The following is a 19,663-nucleotide window of genomic DNA, read 5'->3' on the forward strand; positions in this document are numbered from 1 at the left end:
ACGATCCACGGACGGCACGGGCCGCTGAGAGGCTGGTGTTCCTCAGTTTAAATTGCTTGACAGTCTTGATCATCCAGTGCAAGGATTTATTTGCAGCTGGACATCTGAAAAGCAAGGATCTGACGGCGTTGGCGGTTCAAACCATTTTATCAGTTGCTTGTCTTCGGCCCGTTCTCCAAAGGCCACCTTCCAGCACATCCTCTGAAATTCTTCATCTCTCCAGACTCCATCAGTTTCCATTGTAGCCATAACCATGTATGTTGTCTGGTGTATATGTCGTAATAATCTATTTCACATCATGACTGAGAAATTGGACTCTTCTTGCAAAAAGCCTTGTAGCAGGGTACTCCAGTCAGGCATGTGCTGCATGTCCTCGAACATCCCTGCATCGTTCATCTCGACAAATTTGCGGGTTGTCGACCCCGGCATGATGCCAGTTCCGAGTCCTTGATCGACACCAGCGCTCACAGGCACCTCACTCATTGGCAACTGATGTCCGCCTTTCTCACAACCATGCCATGGTATTGACGCCGCGGCGCGTGTCATTAACGCCTTGAAAATCGTCCACTTGGGTCCCCGAAAGACGGCTGTACCCGTCTTCTCCATCACCTTGACGTATTTCTCTACAGATCTGAAGGCTCGAAGGGCGCAAGACCGCCTCGGGCGCAGGCATATGTTCCACAGAATAAACAGCATCAAGTGATACTGCGGGTATGATCGCATTGACCAGGTATACGGACGCAGCAGCTCATCCTTCAGCAAGTGCTCTCCTTCTTCAAACAGGCCAAGTGCCTCGAGGAGGGTTTCCTCCGTCGCCAAAAGCTCCTGTTGTTCCGGATGGTGGTGGGCCTCCCACTGCTGGCGCGTGACGAAGTCCAATTTGCGGACAATGAAGCGACAAGTTGTGATTGTGAGTCTTTGCATGGGAATGACGGGGTTGCATTCTTTGATAAGGGTCTCGACGGTTTCGACTAGTTTTGCGACGATGCGATCTCGAGCCTCGAAAGGTGGAGGGGTCGAAGGGTTGGACCATGATAGTTGGAGGAGGTCAGCCCATGTTTGGCAAATGCGAATGTTGGCGAGGGACGAGAGGATGCGAGTCCAGCCTTTGCGGGGTGGTGGTAGATCCTTCATGTTCGGATCCAGATCGCCGTCTTCGAGGTTGAGTGGGAGCTCAGCGCCGCCAGACATTATGACATTAGGTGTGGGAAGGTCGAGCAGGCCGAGATCTTCGGCAGCACGGCCATCACGGCCCAGCAGGTACCACCACAGACGGCGGCGGATTTCGGACTCGAACGGCGAGAGGCCGAGTTTCGTGCCGTCACGGTGGAGACCGATGGATTGCGCGATTCTTATGACTAGGCCATTGAAGGTCCAGACGGAGCGGCCCGTATTGTGGACTCGTACTGCGCTCTGGTGGTGGGCGCGAGTTAGAATGAGAGTGAGGGTAGGAAGGAGGAAATGAGGCGATGACATACAAGGTAGATTGCCATAGCCTGTAGTAATAAGACGGTAGGGTTCTCCAGCAAATCTGCCTGGGCAAAACTCTGTTCGAGTCCGGCTTTATACCGGTGCAGGGCACTCAACCAGGGCTCCCCTAGAAGCCGTGGACAGTCCTCTCTCTCATCGAGAGCCACAGTGGAGGCGTAATATACGGCGTAACACAGGGCCAATGCCTCGGGTGAAGCTGTTGCTGGTTCGTTAATCACCGTGTAGACCAAAACTTCCGAAGTCGGAATGTGGAGAATTTTGAAGAAGCAGTCGACGTTGTCCACAAAGACCCTCCATAGTTGCACAGCGGTATATTTAGAAGGGTGGAAACTTGAAGGTGGATGGGACGATAGGGGCGTTGATAGTATTCCCATGGGATTGAAGGGCGATGGGACATGTGCCTGGGACGTGTCGTCCGCTCTCGGTGTTGCGAGGGCAGTACGAACATTGCTCTCCTACGCAATTCATGTTAAAACCAAGCTCCATGGCTCTCCACAACGAGCTTGAGAACCGAGCCGAGGCTCCACATACCTGCCCAACAACACGCGAGACCAGAACCTCATTGAAGTACTGCGTCGACGAGCCCTTCTCCAGCAATATCTCCCCTCCAGGATGGGGACTGCCAACTGCCGCCGGCGAAGTTTTCCTGCCCAACGGCGGCGGCTGCGCTCAAGGGGTTTGCATGCGGACCAGCAATAACCGTTTTTGGCGAAGCTAGAAAGTGGGCGTGCGGGTGCGATGCCTGTCGGCCAGGAATGGACGTCAGCGTCTCCTCCAGCCTCGATATCCTCGTCGCAACGTCATTGATGGTCGCCTTGCGCACCCTGGGCGCTCTCGGCTCCTTGGGCGGATAGGAACATGCGTGGCCGCCGCGAGAACACGGCGTGCAAGGGCACTTCTTGTCGCAGCGGACCTTGCGTCGACGACAAGTGGCGCACGATCTCTGCGCGGCCGCTGCTGAGGAGACCGAAGCTGGGGTTTGAGAACGCTCTGGTGTCTCAGGCGAGGGGGAGTGGCTCGACATCTGTCTGGAGCTAGCAGCTTGTTTCCGGCGCGTGTGCTCTGTAAGAGGGACTGAAGGAATAGGAATAGGTTGATGTCGAGGGAGCACGAGGGGTCGGCCTCGGTGGTTATATACCCACCGAGGACCGAACGTCAGCCCTACCGGCTAGCCCCACCCCCTGCAAATCCCTGCTATCCCCGAGCGCCGAATCCCCGAACAGCCCAATGGCCGGCAAGCCTTTGTCAAGAATCGGGCTAGCTCTCATGTCCTGCCCTTGACAAGGGCAATGATCAAGCTTTCCACCGAGCCAGAGCTTACCAAGCTCCTTTTGTAGAGTCGGATATCCGAAACCGCGAGACCCGTCTAACCCCGATTGTGACTCTCAACATGCCAGAAGCACGGCGTGTCAGCCTGTTGAATCCCACAGGGGACAGAGGACTCCTTGTATATAAGATATGTGGCTGCTGGGCGCGTCTATTTTTCCCCCAACCCTGTGAGACATTCATGGTCAAGTTCATCTTGATCAAACCGTGAATGCGTTGACGCCTCATGTGACTTGTCCATTCGCCAACTCATCGCATCTCCAACGATACCGAGGCTTCGTCATGGCTGCACCTTCGAGTGAGAGGAGAGGCTCCTCTACTGGTTCACTATCTACCACGACCGTTGCACAACATGACGGGCACGACGTGCCATACGCGAATAATCTGTATCCTGGTGAGAAATCAGACGAGGAAAAGGCACCGCCTACTCCCAAGGAACCGGTTGTTGCTGATGGAGGCACCGTTGCTTGGCTGGTTGTTCTGGGGGCGTGGTGTGTCTCGTTTTGCAGTTTCGGCTGGATCAACAGTATGTTACCTGATTCCTCACAAAACCTGGATAGCTTTGTACCGGGCGACGTGTTGACATTGGCTAGGTGTCGGTGCGTTTCAGGAATACTACCAGCATACCATGTTGTCGTCATACTCCGCCAGCACCATCTCCTGGATCCCGTCACTACAAATCTTCTTCATGAACGCATTGGTCCGTACTCATCACACCCGCGCCATCGTCAAATACAGGGTAAAAAACACTAACAAAACCTAGGGCCCCGCGGTAGGCATGCTCTACGATAGATATGGTCCTCGACAACTTCTCCTCGCCTGGCAGTTTCCTCCACGTCTTTGGGCTCATGATGTGTTCCCTCGGGACGCAATACTACCAAATCCTATTAGCTCAAGGTGTCTGTTCAGCCGTTGGTGTTTCTGCCATCTTCCAGCCATGTACGTAAAACCCGCCACTTCTGCCCATTCATTCTCCGCCAAAACCAACTAACACGGCAAAACCTCAGCAATCAACGTCATCCACGGCTGGTTCAACAAGAAGCGCGGCGCAGCGTTCGGCATCCTCGCAACGGGCTCCTCCCTAGGCGGCGTCATCTTCCCCATCATGGTCTCGCGCCTCATCCGCGAGGTAGGCTTCCCCTGGGCCATGCGAACCTGCGCATTCCTCATCCTGGCCCTCCTCATCGTCGCCAACCTCACCATCCGCGCCGCCCATCCGCCGCGCCCGCACAAGCTCACCAAGGCGCAGCTCGCAAAGCCCTTTTCCGAGTTTGACTTTGTCTTCCTGTGCGCGGGCTTCTTCTGCTTCACGTTTGGCATCTTCGTGCCCATTGACTATCTGCCCGTCCAGGCGCTCGATGCTGGCGTGGACCCCAACTTGGTGCAGTACCTGCTGTCGATCCTCAACGCCGCAAGTCTCTTTGGGCGGTTGTTTTCGGGAATCGTGGGTGACAAGATTGGCCGGTACAACATCTTTGTGACGGTCTGCGCCCTTACGGGCATATGGGTTCTTGCGCTCTGGATCCCGAGCTCTAGCACTGGAGGCATCATTGCGTTCGCGGCGCTATTTGGCATCTGTAGCGGCGCGTATGTGTCGCTTATTGGGCCGCTGGTTGCGCAGATTTCGCCGCTGCGGGAAATCGGCTTCAGGACTGGTATTATATTCTTCATTGCGTCAATTGGTGGGTTGACAACGAATCCTATTAGTGGCGCCATTTTAGGAGATGACAAGAATTGGTTGGGCGTCAAGGTGTTTGCAGGTGTGTTTTGCTTTGCGGGAACACTTTTGGTTCTCATTGCGAGAATTCGCAGAACGGGATGGAAGTTGGCGGTTGTGTTTTAAGGCGCTTCTTTCCCCTCCCTTCTTTATATGTCGCCTTCACAGGTTTGGAGAATATAATATAATGGGTTTAGATCTCGGCATTGGGAGGTAAGCATAGATAGACTGGGGTGTTTGGATTTGGGACTTGGAAACCTGGCGAGGCTTCATTGAAATTGTTGTACCATGATCCTACTCCACTGTTAATAGCAAAATCTCAATTCCTGAAATGTCAAGCCTATTGCCTCGCAGTGAATTCCTTCTCCATATCAGACGACGCCTCCACAGGATGCTTATTCAAACTCTCATAGAGCTGTAAATAGCTCCCAATCAAGAAAGCCCACGAGCCCCTATCATCAGCACTATTAGAATAATGCCTTTAAAATCAAACCCAAAATTCTGCGAACGCTTACCAAAATGTAGCTAGCGAAGCCTGATACTTCGCCCCCGAATTCCCATATGCCATCCCCAAGGCACCACACAACGTGAACCCACACGCTCCGATGAGATTCCAAAACGCAACATGCCACCCCAGCAGATGCGGTGCCGGCTTCCACCACTTGCTCTGCGTCTCCAACATGTACAGCGTGCTACTCACGACAAACCCACTGCCGCCAATGACTTGTGGAATCCAGTAAGTAGGCCGCGTTCAACCGCCACTGTGGAGTGAGGTGGTTGATTATGCCTGGTAATGCGGTAATGCCAGAGATGCCGAACACGGTGGCACCAAAGAGCTGGGCCGACCCGGCGAGGAAACCCAATTCGTGGAGATAGTGAGTACGTAGGTCATACCACGAGGGGAACCATTGCCAATGTTTCTGGTGTTCAACACTATGAGATGTCTGGGAGAGTATCGTGGAAGGCGACGGCTTTGGCTTGCCCACCAAGTTACGCTTATTCTGATGGTGGTGTCGGCAGTGGCGGCGAGTCGCAACTAGTTGTATCTTGGATTTGCCGTTGCCATCCTCGAGCAATTGTTCGAGGGCCCAGCCAAAACAGCCTGTATTATTAGCATTAATAGCTTCGGAAATGAGCAAGATGGAGCCGACTTCAAAAAAGAGAATGGCTCCGATGAAGGCAGTTATCCCACCGCCGTAGTAAGACTCCCCTGGAAACTCAGTCTCAGGTGCAACCAGTGGAAGCCACGCAAAGAAGCCCTAGAATCCATCAGTCAACTTTCTCTGCTCAAAGTCGCACAGCCACCATGACCGGTTACCGAGCATACCGGTCGAAAAATATAAACATACGTTGATAACCCAGACTACACTCCCCCAAGTGAATATAAAACCAACCAACCACGAAATATCCCATACAGGCAAATACGTAAACGTCCTGACCACATTCTTCACAACTTCCCTGGGATCCGACGTCCGTCTTGGTGTCACAAAAGGCGCATCTTCACCCGGAGATGCTGGCTGAACGAGCAGAGGATGCCGGCCCTTACGGTTGTCTCGCGATCGCCACAGAAACTTGATATACGTGGCGGGGATAGTGGAATCGACTTGTTTTGGTGGTTGTTTAAGGGGTGTATTGTTGTCATTGCTCTCCTGGGGTGGAGAGAGTCCTGCGTGATGGAAATGGGCTCTTGTTGGATTCAGGAAGCTGAAGGGTCCTTCGGCGTGGTGAAGTGTCAGGTCGTCGTCGTGCCGGAAGGGTTCTTTCGTGTGGAAGTCTTTATTTCGGAGTGGCATGGTCATAATAGTGTGGCAAGTCGCGATATCTGCTGGACACACTGCCGAAATTATAGGTGTAACGTATCCAAGTGCAGCATATCTTTCAATTTCTCAGTCGTGTGTTTCGCCGCGACATCCGGCTGAGCCCCTTCATCGGAAGAGCGAACATTCATTAAATGCTGCTTGCGGTGCAAAAATGTCGATACGGAAGTGGGATGTCGAAAAGAGCTCTCTTTAGTAACCCTGGTTGTCTAATGTGGGGCGACTTTCTCATGCAGGGGCAAATAAAATGCGACAGTTGCTAGTCTGCCCTACTTAAACTCTTTATCTTTTTTAATTGGTGCGTCTTTTACTACTAAATTTAATTATCATAGTTCTCTTACGAGCGGGCGTTGAGGGTGTACGATTTTTTAATATAAGCATATAACATATGCTAGCGTGTGTGACGTATCGCGATGCGTTTATGGTGCATTACGTGGTATTTTACGGTTCTCTGACTTGGTACGGCTAAAGACAGTGTTTCGCATCATGCCTGTATTATTATCTGTATCAGAAAAATTAAGAGAAAAATAAAGAAAGTTAAAAAAGAGGTGCGTTATGGCGTTAATAAAAGGATTAGTGCGGACTGTTGCATGTTCAAAAATCGACCGTTGCGTGTTTAGTGCCCCCTGATGCGGTGGCAGCTTTTTCTTCCTCAAACGTCACATCCTACATGCTCCAATAAGCATCAATATCACTTTGCAGGTTTCGGGTCCTTCGCAGGGAAACTCGAATGCCCAATTAAGAAAATAGGAAGACTAATATGCAACCAAGTTGTATACTGTAACTACCAAAAACTTCAAGACAAAGGAAACGCGACAAATGAGCAACATATATATTGCGACAAGCATCCGATGCGTCAGTGGTATCATCCATGTCTTTTTGTGCCAGAAACAAGACGATAAACAAAAGAAAAGGGGAAAAGGAAAAAAGGAAAAGAAAGGAAATACAAGGAGCTGAATGAATTCAGCATAATCTCATCTCCTGGTTACTTCTACTGCCATTCCTTCAAACCCAGTCTTCCCATGCTTCACCAACATCAAATAACGTCCCCCCTACAGAATGCTCTCGCGTGTTTCACAAAACCTCATATTGTTATCAGCTAAAGTTGTCGACGGGCACCCAAGTTCAGCCGCATCAATGTAAATGCTTTATTGACCCTGCGCTCGATCTCGTGTCGACGTCGACTAAACCCTCTTTGAAAATTCCCATTTCGCTCGCTTCAGTTGTCAAGATATGATGCTGCGCCATGCTGTGCCATAAAATACAAATACCAAGGGGGGATAAAGTAAAGAAGAAAATGATCTTGACGCAATGAAAATAAATGAAGGTCATTCCCGGGGTAAGCTTATTGGAAAGCAGCAGAATTGCAACGTCGCTGTGACCTAAACCATGCGCACGCCACTGTCCTGTGTCTCCTCATCTTTGGGTAACGGGGGCAGATTTTTATTCAAGCTTTCCTTGCTAAGCCTCGGTCGCAAGATTTGGCCATCCGGCTCGTGGCCATCGAATTTTAGAGGTGGTGGTGGCGGGGGACGTTCTTTGGGGGGCGTCGGCGGTGGAGGACCGGTTGGCGGTGGAGGGATAGTGGTATTGTCATTTCTGAGGTTCTTCGGCCTATCCCCGACTGATCCTCCCTCATTACGGCTGCCCTCAGCGGCTTCCTCAACTACTGGCAAGATCGGTTCATGCGGAAACAACTCACGCTTGTCAGGAGAGCTGGCGGTCGTGAGAACCCTGTCCGGTATTTCTGTTTCTAATGCACCACTCGATTCGGTCCGTTTAGCTTCTTTCGATGCCTTCTCCATGGTTTCTCGCACTTCTGCTGACGAACCACTCGTTGGCGGGGCTGGCGGGAGATCAGGCATCGGAGGAACCCCATGGCTATGCCTCTGTGCTGAGTGTCGTTTTGCTGACTTGTCGGTGGACACTCTCCCTTCGATCGCTTCCTGTTCCTTCCGCAAAGCTTCCCTTCGAGCTTCCTCTGCTGACATGGTAATCCCCTCGACGAAATTGTAAAATCGGTCACCATATTGCTCTGGCGGCAAAGCTGAGATTTGTGACCGGTCATGTGACAAGCCTTTCCAGAAATGTTCAATCTTTTTGATCATTCCATACTGAACACATAAACATGTTAGTGTCTCGTTCATGACAGAAGATTAGTGTCGCCCAATACTTACGTGTGTAAGGCAGTCAATCACCCCCAAATAGTAAATCTCATCTGCAGGTTGATCGTTTTCATGCGTCGCTCGAAAGCCTCCATCGTCCTGGTTGAAGACAAATCCGGGCCGGGTATGGAAGTCTCCCAACTTCATCAGGCATCTTGTCTAACGCCTGGCCGATGGGAACTGGCCGCTCTGCACGAATCTTCTCTCTCAGCTCTCGAGCTTTTCGGACGTTCTCCATCTTAGACGGCGTCCTCATAAGCACTGAGGGCAGGTCATCATCTGTCGTTTTCTCGCCGCCGGGGTTAAAGACCTGTAGAGTCTTGTCACGTAAATTCTCCTCATTCCCGCGTGATATGTCGTGAATACCAATAAGTAGTGAATAATCCATAATCTGCAATCGTTTGAGTAGAACAACGTCCTTCCGGAGTTGCTCCAAGAAAAGCCGCTTCTTCTTGATACCTAACTCCAAGTGCTGTTGTCGTCTCAGCCAGTTCAGATCCTTCAATGTCGCTCGAGGATTCTTTTCCAAATCGTCCTCCCTGTAGTCTCTGCCAATAGTTGAGCCCTTCAGGTCGAAAGTGGTGTGGATATCTCGGTGAGGTGGAAATAGGTTATTCATGACAACAAAGTGGATCTTCTTGCCATATGGCATCTTGACCCGATGAAGGCCGTAAAACTGAGAAAGAAGTGTGTTGGGGTTGTTTTGAATGTGGTTGTAGTAGTCCCTGAGAACTTTCCTCAGGAATTTGTGCTCGGAATGATGAATCGTCTTGATGATGTATTTGTAATCTCTGGAAAAGTAAAAGAAACTGCCGCTCTTGCCCGGAGAGCCGAGCTCGGAAAGAATATATTTCCCAGTCAAGGACATGAGGTAGTCGGCAGGGTCGAGACGGAACAGGGCACGCAAATGTCGGAACACCCAAGGAGCATAGTCCTTAAACTTGAAATCATATTTTGCAGAAGGAACCAGTTCGTTGCCGGTGCTATGAAGAGGGTCAGTACTACTTCGGTTTTGTGTTCAAGGCGAAATGGTGCCCATCAACTTACATGTCGAATGTCGACTTCTGCTTTGCTTCAAAGTCAGCATCAGTGAGTTCTCGGTCGAGCTTAGCGTTTGTTCTCGAGACAGACACTCGGATCCCGGTCAGCATGTTATAAGCCGTGACCCAATTGGCGTGGCTCTCGTCAACTTTCGTGCCGACCAAGACGCGATCATCATCTTCCTCCTCCTTTCTCTTCCGTTTACTAGCCCGCTTCTGGCGATAGGCCTCAGCCCAGCGAATAGCGTCCTCATCGGGTAGAATTTCATCTCGAGGTGCGTCAGACTGCATGGATCGAGTTGTCCTCCGCGCCAGGTTTAGTGAAGCACGACGATGTCCAATCGGAGCTACAGTCGGAGAGAATCGTCCACTAGCTTGCGCGACATCTGGCCCATCCTTGGATCCTCGGCCGGGAGGAGGCTTCGATATGTCGAGAGTATGTCTCTGCTTTACAGCCCCAGGGTGTGGGGGTTGAAGATGTCCCGACGGCGAGGTGGTCAATGCTGAGCCGCCTGATTGGTATGCAGGAGGTGAGGAAAATCGATGTGGCGAAGACTTTTGTGGCACAAGCTCAGAAACTGGCAATGCCTGTGTTGCAACAAGCGACTGTTTGGCCATCGTTGTCATTCAAGTCAGATTCTGGGGTTGAAGGTTGTGCCGAGTCCTGGGCCAGGGTTGCGCCGCTGGTCCATTGTGCAGGCTTGTGGTCATAGAATTGATGCTGGTGCGCAACGGCAGGTGAGCCAGGAGCAGTTGATTTTCGATTTACATGAGACGAAGTCGTTTCTGAAGCTGAATTGCCATTAACGCCCGATGCGGGTGGCTTTGGAGCGGTTCGATCGGGAAGAGCCAAAGTGCCGTTTGGCAGTGCCTTGATGGTGGACTTTTCATAAGCATCATTCACGCTAGAGCCATTGATTCCGTTAGCGAGCGAGCTCATGCTCGTCGGTCTTGTGCTGTTCCCATTCATAGGAATATGGTTCGTGTCCGATGTATCCGAGTCGTGCGTAGATGTAGTGGAGCTCTCATCGAAGCTCTCGTTGATGGGTTCAGGCTGGGTATGAGCTATTGAGACCCCATTTGCCTTTTTTTTGTCGATTTCGAGGCCAAATTGATTGTTAGGGTCAAGGTTGAGAAGGTCGGCTTCAGCAGAGAAGATAGGCGAATTATCGTCGTTGAGAAAGGAGGGCATTTCGCTCAATCTCCCTGTTGAGACAGGGTCCAAAGAGAGTCTACTTCCTGGTAGAAAGAGAACGCTGATAGGGGGAAAACCTATGTACCTCACTAGTTGAACTGGAAGAATCAATTCGATGGTACTCTCAGCCCATGCTCGCCTAGGCCGGACGAGTGACAGTATTTCAACAACTGGTGACGACCTCGGTAGACGAGTGCCAACAGTCAATCCAGGAATTCGCCCAATGTCAGGGTCAGACCAAAGTATGGAAAGATTATCGGTGAGATCTGAAAGACACCGGTATTGTTAGGGGCGCAACAGAGTTAACATGGCGTGAATGTGCAGCTTGGTGAAGACGATGACAAAGGTGACGAAGGGTGAAAATTGTGGATTGTCGACCACGACACAGCGCTCAGCAAATGGCTCTGGGGACGGACGCCAGCCAGCCGAGCGCAGGACGACGTCTCGCAAACGCTTCGATCGAGCGACAATCTCGACAAAGAAAATACTGATGCTGTCTATTGGCAGTGCCCAGGCGATTGAACGAGGACTTGGTGGCGCGAATGCAGAGGTAGCTAGTGGCTTGTGACGGTCAAGTTGAGGTTGAGACTGGGTGCAAAACCGACGGAAGTGTGGTTCAGTGTGTGGTTCAACTTGGCGCCTGGCAGTTGAATGTTGATCGTCAGCCGTCATGCGTGGCCCCTGCTCACCCGCTTAGTGGGCCAAGTTGCCAAGGTCAGCGCGGTCAACCCAACCGAGCGCAAGCGCTCGCCTGTGCTGCGCACTCGACCCATTAATTATCCAGTGCTCCCTTTCCCTGGTTGCCTGGCAGTGGAGATAGGAGATACTAAACACAAGCCGGCTCGGTTTCTCAGTTGAGCCAGCTTTGTTATTTCGGGGCAACTGGTCAATCCAGGGCTGGTCGACCTGGCATATTCTGGGAGACCTGGGAGACCTGGGAGGAGACCTGGGAGACTTTTGGGAGACATGCTGGTGTGTTCCAAGTGCCCAAATGTGGAACCTGGATGGAGACTTTCGTGGGACTCGGACTCATTGTCAGTTACATACCTAGGTACCGACTAACGACCACGCAAAAAAAATAATAAAACAAAAGACAAGGCAAGCACAGCCTTGAATGTTGGCCGGCCAAATTACATTAAGGCTTGGATGCTTGTCACTCACAGTATACCCCAATCCTAGAAGTATCCAGCTGACCTTGCCTTCACTACGGAGTACTCCCGTAGAGCTCTTTGATTCTCCCCTGCGTCTTCGCCGTTGGCCATTCATCGTCCACCGTTGTGACCTCTTCCAGTATCCGGCCAAGAGCTGAAGGATACCTGGAAGAGTCGGCGACCCCTTTGACAGCTCGTGGCTTGGCATCGGTGGGCCGTCAATGTCTGTCAAGCCATAGCGTCAAAGTCAGGCTGGTGGCTGCTCGGGAGACCTGCATTGGCTTCCAGCCCAAAGTGACACTTTCAGTCTCTCCAGCAAAGGGTTTGAGCAAGAAGCGCGGCATTATGCTGGAAATAGCCGTTGCGAGGTCTGCTTGGTGCGTTTCCCGAGTACTTGGTCCAACAGCTTTCTACATTCAGGCGAAAGGGGTACTTGGGCCTGCGCCTCCGCCACGAAAGTCAATCCCAGCACCTGGCCCCCAAAGTCTGATAGACCAGAAGGGTCTGGAGGGTTTATTCAGCACCCTCTCCGGCTGATTCAGCACCCTTAAAATGTACCATCTTAACAACAAAAATACAAGTATATATTAATATATCCCTCCGCAATGAGGATAGACTAGCTGATGGTTTTTTTTTTGTTTTTTTTTTTTTGCTTGCTAGTGTGTCTGACGCATCGCGATGGGTTCATGGTGTATTGTGTGGTTAGTTACGGTTCCCTGGCCTAGGTACGGCCAAAATACAGTCAAGTCTGGTGTTACAAGATGTCCTAGATCCAGGACAGCAAACAAAGATGACGCAACACACTCCTTATCTGAAGCTTATACAGGCCCCTAATACCTACTGAAGCACACGCTGCAGTTTTGCGTGAAGGCGATAATACTCATAAGACTATCACCAAATCCCATGTACCTCCCAAGTGAACCTTGATAACAACTTTAGAACATTGCCAGTGACAGCTCCCATTCGCCGCCATCGCCAGCGTGCCTTCCCAGCCACATGTGCAAGCATATCAGCGACCAGGGCTCGACTCCATCCGCAATCTCCAGTATACGAGACACCATGCATCCGGGCTTCCGTCCCCATTATCCATATAAGCAACACTTTCAGCCGCGAAGTCAAAAGGCTCATTCCAACGTACAGGGTCATGTGGTAGGTAGGGGAGGGTCTGGAGTCCAGGATTGCGACCACATGGCAGAAATGTTTTAACACATTGCAATCTTGACACTATGCAAGATTCGATGCACTTCAAGTCCCAAGCTTGAAGGCCATTCACAAATGACAGAAACACTGGATGACAACGTGGTTCAGGCGTTGCCAGTACAAGAATGAGCATGAAAGATACCTACCTAGGTACTTGGTATGTAAATATTACAAGGCACGTAGTACTTGGAAAGAGAGTAAAGGCGACCAGAATTTGGGTATGAGCATTAAAAAAAATACAGACACTGCCGGGGTATATAACTAACTAGAAATTCCTATGGAAGGAGCAATGCAACGCAGGGCGATACAGGGTAGCTATCGTTCACGCCAGAGTCCACGCAGATGTTCGTCCCGGAGCGCTTCACCAACATTTCTATTTGGGATGCGTCATGCTACACTCTGATCCTTCCATCTTCCCTCTGTCCTTTGGCCGATATTGTTAACATTGAACATGACAAGTTCAGCTGCCATGACAAGGTCCGTCCTTCAGTTTCCACCGAATGATGTACTGTTTCGAGCCTCTGCGGCTATCCTACGCAAGCTGATCGAGACCAAAGCTCGAATCAACATGACATGTCCTTGCCGACTAGCATGGCACTAGAACAGGCTCGAGCTACGTCGCTTCAAATTCTCAAATTTCCACGGATAGAAGCCCACGATTCTCCAAAAAGCCATATAGAGCGCAGTGCCATCTCTTGCCCTGAGTTGCACAAATTTGCCGGCAGCGAATAGGTACGTACGGCTACCCAGCATCTCTTTAATCAAATCCGCAAAGTCGGGCTATAAGCTTATGGTGCACATAGAATGAGATGCACGGTCCCGGCAAACGAGCCACCGGCCGTCGGGTATCAAGATCCTTACCTCTGTCCGAGAGACCACGGCGTCGCTTTGCTGTTGGACGAAGCCTAGAATACGGATGGAGAAAAAGACAAAATCGCCTGAACCAATACTCGCAACCATTTAGCGAAGCCCCTACGTTTGGGAAAGGCAGAGAACGACGACGACGAGCGCGTGACTCGCAAGAAGCTTGCAGCTCGTCCGATATTGCCACTTCATCAAATCACAGTCCACTTGGCACTGAAGCCAAAAATTCTCTAGCAGTGGCTGGCGTGATGCTGGCTACCGAGGAATTGGATAGGTTGAGTGAAAGGGCACGACATCACGGTGCAGCGGAATGATTATGCGCTGGGTAGTAAAAGCAGACGGTGAAAGGGCATCTGTGATCAGCAAGGTGATTTGTCTCCTCGTGCTATCAGCATCAGGTCTACACATAGTTCGGGCATGCCTAGAATATCATGACTTCAAATACAAACCGAGGGCAACTGTTTCTTGCCAAACTGGCGCAGGTCGGTATGTGTCACGTAACTTCCGCGACATCATTCATCATCTCTATCTGGAGCTGAGTGAAGCCGGGCAAAACGGCCTTCTCCTTTGGCCAGTCCTCGTGGCTGACTTACCAAAGCTTCTTTACTCGATTGGGTAACAAAACCAACTGTGGTTGGATGGAAAACAAGGCCAAGAGGTGGTGCGAGAGTGCAGCTAAAATGCAGATATACAGTGTATACTAGCCAACTATATCTAATACCCGAGTTATGTGCATCCGAAGAGCTCCATGAGCCGAGGACCGGGATCGATTAATTGGGAGTCGGTGCCCGGAGGGCCATGGAGATTGGAGGAAGGGTGGATCTGCGGCTGGGGTTTAGGCCATGAGTCTGGGGATTTGGCTGCTGGCCAGGCGACATCTGGAGAAGGGGCCCCAGCCAGCTCAGAAGCCTTTTGAGGGCGACTCACGAGACGACAGGGCTCTCGGGTCCCCGAAGCGTGGCATTTGCGGTGGAGTCACTCCGCGGGTTCCGTCGGTGGAATGAGTGGGTTCCTGGCTAGTCGCGGGGAGAAACCGGGGCCGGATGCCAGCGATATCGCATAACTTGAAGTTGCCGAATTCAACGTCCAATAGGTGGCTCAGACAAAACATAACTTCCTCAACACCTCCACGATCCACACTCTTTTCTCTTACTTGACGCGCTTCATTCGTCCTTTTAATATAGAACAACACAATTCACGCATTATCATCCCCTGTGTGGGTTGTTTTTCATCCTTAAAATGTTCCGCCACAGTCTACGAACAGCTGCAAGAAGCACAACCTCTGCTTCACGGCGGCTAATGGCTGTCAGAAGTTTTGCCTCGGCGCCAAAGACTACGTTTGACTGGCAAGACCCACTTGCGTCTAAGAATCTCTTGACTGAGGAGGAGCTTGCGATTGCAGAGACGGCTGAAAGATACTGCCAAGAGCGCATGATGCCCAGAGTCTTGCGTATGTTGTCGCCTATCCCGAGATCTATCTTAGCAGTGTTGGCTGCTGGTGCCGCTGCACTCCAACCCAAACTCAATAACATGCCGGACAGCCGTTGTTGCTAATATAATACTTTAGAGGCCTACCGCGATGAGCACTATGATCCCAAGATCCTTCAAGAAATGGGCGAGCTTGGTCTTCTCGGCGCCAATATTGACGGCTATGGCTGCGCTGGCGTGTCTTCGGTTGCTGGTGGCATGATCACGCGGGCTGTGGAGCGCGTTGATAGTGGCTACCGATCTGGCATGTCTGTGCAGTCGTCGCTCGTTATGGGGGGCATTTACGAGTTCGGTACTGAAGAGCAAAAGCAGAGATTCCTTCCTGAGATGGCCAAGGGCAAGCTACTCGGTGCATTTGGTCTCACGGAGCCCAACCACGGCAGTGATCCCGGTAGCATGGAGAGTGTCGCCAGGCCTCACCCTACCAAGAAGGGATACTTCTCTCTCAGTGGAGCCAAGACCTGGATCACAAACAGCCCTATCGCCGATGTCCTTTTAGTTTGGGCAAAGCTTCAGGAGACGGGCAAGATTCGCGGTTTCCTCGTTGAGAGAAAGGACTGCCCTCCCGGCACCCTGTCCACTCCTGCCATCAAGGACAAGAACGGCCTGCGTGCCTCCATAACTGGTATGATCCAGTTGGACGAATGTCCTGTGCCCGAGGCCAATATGTTTCCTGATGTTGAGGGTCTGAAGGGACCTTTCAGCTGCCTCAATAGCGCTAGATATGGTATTTCCATGGGTGTCATGGGTGCCTTGGAGGACTGCATTGCCCGAGCACGAACCTACGCTCTGGAGCGCAAGCAGTTCAAAGGGAACCCTTTGGCCAAATACCAGCTCATCCAGAAGAAGCTGGCGGATGCCGCTACCGACGCTGCCTATGGCACCCTGGCGGCCATTCAGGTTGGTCGTCTCAAGGACGAGGGCAAGGTAACGCCCGAGATGATCAGCATGGTCAAGAGACAGAATTGCGATATCGCCCTGCGCAATGCTAGAATCCTGCAGGAGATTTTCGGTGGTAATGCCGTGAGCGACGAGTATCATATTGGTCGCCATGTGGCCAACCTATTTGTTACGCAGACATATGAGGGACAGAGCGATATTCACAGTATGTTATCACTACTATCCTGGACTGACTTCCTTTTTTTCTTTTCTGACAACAAATATTGTAGGCCTTATTCTGGGACGAGCCATCACTGGTATCCAGGCGTTTGTGTAAGTGATGTTTGAGGTGGCGAGCAGGAGTGGGATGAGCTTCATCATGTTTTGCAAGGTACCTACGTACTTGGTAGTCAGTGCATCAGCAAGGGCATTTTAATTAAATAATGCGCGGGGGAAGTCGATAACATGAGTCTTCTGGTCTCCCATCAAGCCCTAACCCTCGCTCTCATCGACTCTTGTGGTTGACATGCGACTTGTGAGCCGTTGCAGCCGGAGCGATGTTGGACCACGGCGTCACCGCCGCAATATCTCCAGCCCCATAAAATGTTGCCCACCGGACCCCGCCGAACCGGTGATGGGATCCTTCAGGCCACCGGAGTTGGCCCTGCACGCGGTGTCATAATATCGCAAGAGGATTGTGAAAGTAACTTGAGGAGGTAGGATGAGCGTCAGGCGGCATGGTGACATGGCATGAATTGCTTAGTAGATAATGGCCGCGTTTTGCTCGGCATTCTCACTCTCGTGGATGTCGGGGATAGATTGGTCTTGACGCAGGGGGCCTCGCTGGTGAACATATCTCTTTGTGTCAAATACGGTGCCCATATGTCCATTCGGGTATTCCTAGGGTCAGCGTAGTTGCACGATGTCTTCCCGAGACATTGCCAATAAACTAAGCCCAGGGCACCCCACCCACCCCCGATCATCCAGGTCCACGGGCATACAGGACGAGACATGACATTACTAAAGACGCCATTGTTACAATGAAAGGCGCGAGCAGGGTCTAGTCAGCGATTAACAACCAACGACGGAGACCCAACACCTCAGTAGATGCCAGCGACGGCTGCGGAACGTGTTCGCGTCATGAGTCACGATCAAAATGCCAGGCGTCGAATGAAAACAGTGCCGGTGTGTCAACTCGGACTGGCCTGGGTGCTCAGCCAGCGGCAAGTCGGACGAACAGCGCAGACAGGGCGGCGAACTGTGCGTGATTATTCTCGAATCAATATATCTCTCACAGCCTGATGACAATTCTCATGTGTGGCGTGGGTGGGTGAGAGGGAAGTGTGAGTAAGTTCCAATTGTCAACTGTTGTGTGGTGGTGGCTCAAGCGCTCGTTGCTCGCCTCCTGCCGACCCACTTGTTCACCCACCTGGGCAGCCTTATCGTCATTGGCTACTTCCCATGTTCTATGGTCCAATGCTCAGTGCGCTTGAGCGTGCGCAGGTGGTCAAATCGAAAGTTCTGGCTCAGTCCAGCTGCCCAGTGCCCAGTCTGTCCGGTCTCTCAGTGAATGCTTGGTTGGTGCAGGTGCTGGCTGGGTGTTGGCCTTGGGGCTCGGGTTAACTGGTCGACTAGCCGGCTGCTTCTTTTTAGAACGTCCACCTCACTGACCGATCCCTGTGGTTTCTCTTTCCTTACATACACCACATACCCAAATTCAACCACGTTCCTGACGACTATTTCAAGACGCGAGCACTTTTCCTATCTACCAGATTCCCATCCCCCAGCATCGCCGCTCGAAAATCGACTGAAACTCTCGACCGCCGGTTCATCTTTTTTCTCTCTCGACGAGAGTCACGTCTGCCTTGGTACATTTTACCCCGCCGAATTGTTCTTCTGCTGAAGTGCGTCATTCTGGCTGCTTTCGCCTCCTCCGACCGCCTGTCCCGCGTTTTTCTCTCTCCTACTTCTATCCACCAACTAACCCGAACTTTTTCCAGCATCTGCATCAACAGCGATCTACGCTTTTCGCACACACACTCATCACAATCCTTAGCCATGGCTCTCAAGCGCATCAACAAGGAACTCACTGATCTCGGCCGGTAAATATTCCTCTTTTTCTACTTCGCTCTCCCCCTTCCTCTGGCCTCGCAAGATTGATGACCCACCTCTCATTTGGAGCCCAATTCTGTGAGGTGGGGCATACCTGGGAGCGGGGCCCTATTCGACCAAAATGTCAGAATACAGTCAATACCCAATGCTTGCGATCACCTCGGCGGCCTCTGTGAAGACTGGAGGTGCCGTCCTGTTCTGTCGAGGATAGCTGGAGTGGTTTCTCTTCATGGCCGTTGCCATTTCCTGGTACGGTAGATGTTAGTCTAGATGCTGACTTCCTTTCTACAGTGATCCGCCGTCGTCTTGCTCTGCTGGCCCTGTTGGCGAAGACCTGGTATGATATTGAGGCCCCCTTTGGTGTTCGAGACCTGTGTGATCCAGGACGAAATGACTAATGATGCGATAGTTCCACTGGCAAGCAACGATTATGGGACCTGTGAGTAGAAATACGTGCAAGCATCAGGATCCGGCTACTCCATGGCATCGAGCGACAGTCTATGAGGGGTTATTTACGCACCCCAGACGAACATCGTTTTGATATGCACTGCCAGAAACCTCAGCTTTGCTTCGCTCTTCCTGCATGTAAAGTGCTGACTAATTTTAAATAGGGCGACTCACCATACTCCGGTGGTGTCTTCTTCCTTGCTATCCATTTCCCTACCGACTACCCTTTCAAGCCACCAAAGGTTAACTTCACCACTCGCATCTATCACCCCAATATCAACTCCAATGGCAGCATCTGCTTGGACATTCTGCGAGACCAATGGAGCCCTGCTCTCACCATCTCTAAAGGTATGCATTACTACGATATACGATTTTTCCTGGTCTACCAAATCTAGGAACAAAAGCAGCTACTGACAATTGCGTAAATAGTGCTTCTTTCCATTTGTTCCATGCTTACCGACCCCAACCCCGACGACCCTCTTGTACCCGAGATTGCTCATGTATACAAGACCGATCGACCCCGATACGAGGCTACGGCTAGGGAATGGACTCGGAAATATGCTGTCTAAGATCCTGACGACTATGGCTTTGTCTAAGCCATGAAGTTCAGGGGGACAGGGAAGAGAAGAGTGACGTTTTTTTCTCTTTTGCGCGATAACCAATCATAGGAGGAAATTTCCAGACGAAGTTGCTTCACAGGTCTAGCGAGATGTGAAGCAAGTCATCTGCGACACGACTGAGGAGCCTTTGCCTCTGGATACATCGAGTCAA

General features: G+C 51.4%; 9 protein-coding genes across 10 annotated transcripts; 4 read left to right on the plus strand and 5 right to left on the minus strand.

Moving 5' to 3' along the window:
- Window positions 1-291: 291 nt before the first annotated feature.
- J3458_021690 (uncharacterized protein) lies at window positions 292-1,865 on the minus strand (the record flags this gene model as incomplete). The annotated part of the gene is made up of 2 exons (XM_007809643.2): window positions 292-1,413; window positions 1,479-1,865. The coding sequence occupies 2 exons, from the start codon at window positions 1,863-1,865 to the stop codon at window positions 292-294; spliced, it is 1,509 nt and encodes a 502-aa protein (XP_007807834.2).
- A 1,005-nt stretch (window positions 1,866-2,870) lies between these two features.
- On the plus strand, window positions 2,871-5,303 carry J3458_021691 (uncharacterized protein). Its single transcript, XM_007809642.2, has 4 exons — window positions 2,871-3,343; window positions 3,411-3,517; window positions 3,581-3,756; window positions 3,825-5,303. Exons 3-4 carry the CDS (start codon window positions 3,612-3,614, stop codon window positions 4,658-4,660), a joined length of 981 nt encoding a protein of 326 aa, XP_007807833.2. The 5' UTR covers window positions 2,871-3,343; window positions 3,411-3,517; window positions 3,581-3,611; the 3' UTR covers window positions 4,661-5,303.
- Window positions 5,227-6,498, minus strand: J3458_021692 (uncharacterized protein; the record flags this gene model as incomplete). Its single annotated transcript, XM_007809641.2, has 2 exons — window positions 5,884-6,498; window positions 5,227-5,793 (listed from the first exon to the last, which is right to left on the minus strand). The coding sequence occupies exons 1-2, from the start codon at window positions 6,331-6,333 to the stop codon at window positions 5,227-5,229; spliced, it is 1,017 nt and encodes a 338-aa protein (XP_007807832.2). The 5' UTR covers window positions 6,334-6,498.
- Window positions 6,499-7,733: 1,235 nt separating this feature from the next.
- MSS4_1 (Phosphatidylinositol-4-phosphate 5-kinase) lies at window positions 7,734-8,498 on the minus strand (the record flags this gene model as incomplete). Its single annotated transcript, XM_066122692.1, has 1 exon — window positions 7,734-8,498. One exon carries the CDS (start codon window positions 8,496-8,498, stop codon window positions 7,734-7,736), a length of 765 nt encoding a protein of 254 aa, XP_065972254.1.
- An 88-nt stretch (window positions 8,499-8,586) lies between these two features.
- MSS4_2 (Phosphatidylinositol-4-phosphate 5-kinase) lies at window positions 8,587-9,847 on the minus strand (the record flags this gene model as incomplete). The annotated part of the gene is made up of 2 exons (XM_007809640.2): window positions 8,587-9,499; window positions 9,564-9,847. The coding sequence occupies 2 exons, from the start codon at window positions 9,845-9,847 to the stop codon at window positions 8,587-8,589; spliced, it is 1,197 nt and encodes a 398-aa protein (XP_007807831.2).
- A 280-nt stretch (window positions 9,848-10,127) lies between these two features.
- On the minus strand, window positions 10,128-10,748 carry MSS4_3 (Phosphatidylinositol-4-phosphate 5-kinase; the record flags this gene model as incomplete). Its single annotated transcript, XM_066122693.1, has 1 exon — window positions 10,128-10,748. One exon carries the CDS (start codon window positions 10,746-10,748, stop codon window positions 10,128-10,130), a length of 621 nt encoding a protein of 206 aa, XP_065972255.1.
- A 3,060-nt stretch (window positions 10,749-13,808) lies between these two features.
- Window positions 13,809-14,618, plus strand: J3458_021696 (uncharacterized protein). Its single transcript, XM_066122694.1, has 2 exons — window positions 13,809-13,838; window positions 13,906-14,618. Exon 2 carries the CDS (start codon window positions 13,912-13,914, stop codon window positions 14,278-14,280), a length of 369 nt encoding a protein of 122 aa, XP_065972256.1. The 5' UTR covers window positions 13,809-13,838; window positions 13,906-13,911; the 3' UTR covers window positions 14,281-14,618.
- Window positions 14,619-15,064: 446 nt separating this feature from the next.
- J3458_021697 (uncharacterized protein) lies at window positions 15,065-17,711 on the plus strand. Of its 2 annotated transcripts, XM_007809639.2 has the most exons (3): window positions 15,065-15,416; window positions 15,534-16,559; window positions 16,624-17,711. In XM_007809639.2, the coding sequence occupies exons 1-3, from the start codon at window positions 15,206-15,208 to the stop codon at window positions 16,668-16,670; spliced, it is 1,284 nt and encodes a 427-aa protein (XP_007807830.1). In that variant the 5' UTR covers window positions 15,065-15,205; the 3' UTR covers window positions 16,671-17,711. The 2 variants fall into 2 exon arrangements, with proteins under 2 accessions (XP_007807830.1, XP_065972257.1); XM_066122695.1 differs by having other exon boundaries at window positions 15,534-17,274.
- A 680-nt stretch (window positions 17,712-18,391) lies between these two features.
- On the plus strand, window positions 18,392-19,461 carry UBC4 (Ubiquitin-conjugating enzyme E2 4; the record flags this gene model as incomplete). The annotated part of the gene is made up of 5 exons (XM_007809638.2): window positions 18,392-18,435; window positions 18,737-18,782; window positions 18,855-18,884; window positions 19,057-19,240; window positions 19,322-19,461. 5 exons carry the CDS (start codon window positions 18,392-18,394, stop codon window positions 19,459-19,461), a joined length of 444 nt encoding a protein of 147 aa, XP_007807829.1.
- Between the last annotated feature and the right edge of the window lie 202 nt (window positions 19,462-19,663).

This window comes from Metarhizium acridum (genome assembly GCF_019434415.1).
Source record: "Metarhizium acridum strain ARSEF 324 chromosome Unknown scaffold_586, whole genome shotgun sequence".
Lineage (NCBI taxonomy): Eukaryota > Fungi > Ascomycota > Sordariomycetes > Hypocreales > Clavicipitaceae > Metarhizium > Metarhizium acridum.

Excerpts from the sequence above, each read along its gene's own strand:
- J3458_021691 (XM_007809642.2), top strand. The coding sequence starts at position 3,612 with ATGGTCCTCGACAACTTCTCCTCGCCTGGCAGTTTCCTCCACGTCTTT. Across the intron at positions 3,757-3,824 it reads TTCTGCCATCTTCCAGCCAT|CAATCAACGTCATCCACGGC; the intron begins GTACGTAAAACC and ends GCAAAACCTCAG.
- J3458_021696 (XM_066122694.1), top strand. The coding sequence starts at position 13,912 with ATGCACGGTCCCGGCAAACGAGCCACCGGCCGTCGGGTATCAAGATCC.
- J3458_021697 (XM_066122695.1), top strand. The coding sequence starts at position 15,206 with ATGTTCCGCCACAGTCTACGAACAGCTGCAAGAAGCACAACCTCTGCT. Across the intron at positions 15,417-15,533 it reads CATGATGCCCAGAGTCTTGC|AGGCCTACCGCGATGAGCAC; the intron begins GTATGTTGTCGC and ends ATAATACTTTAG.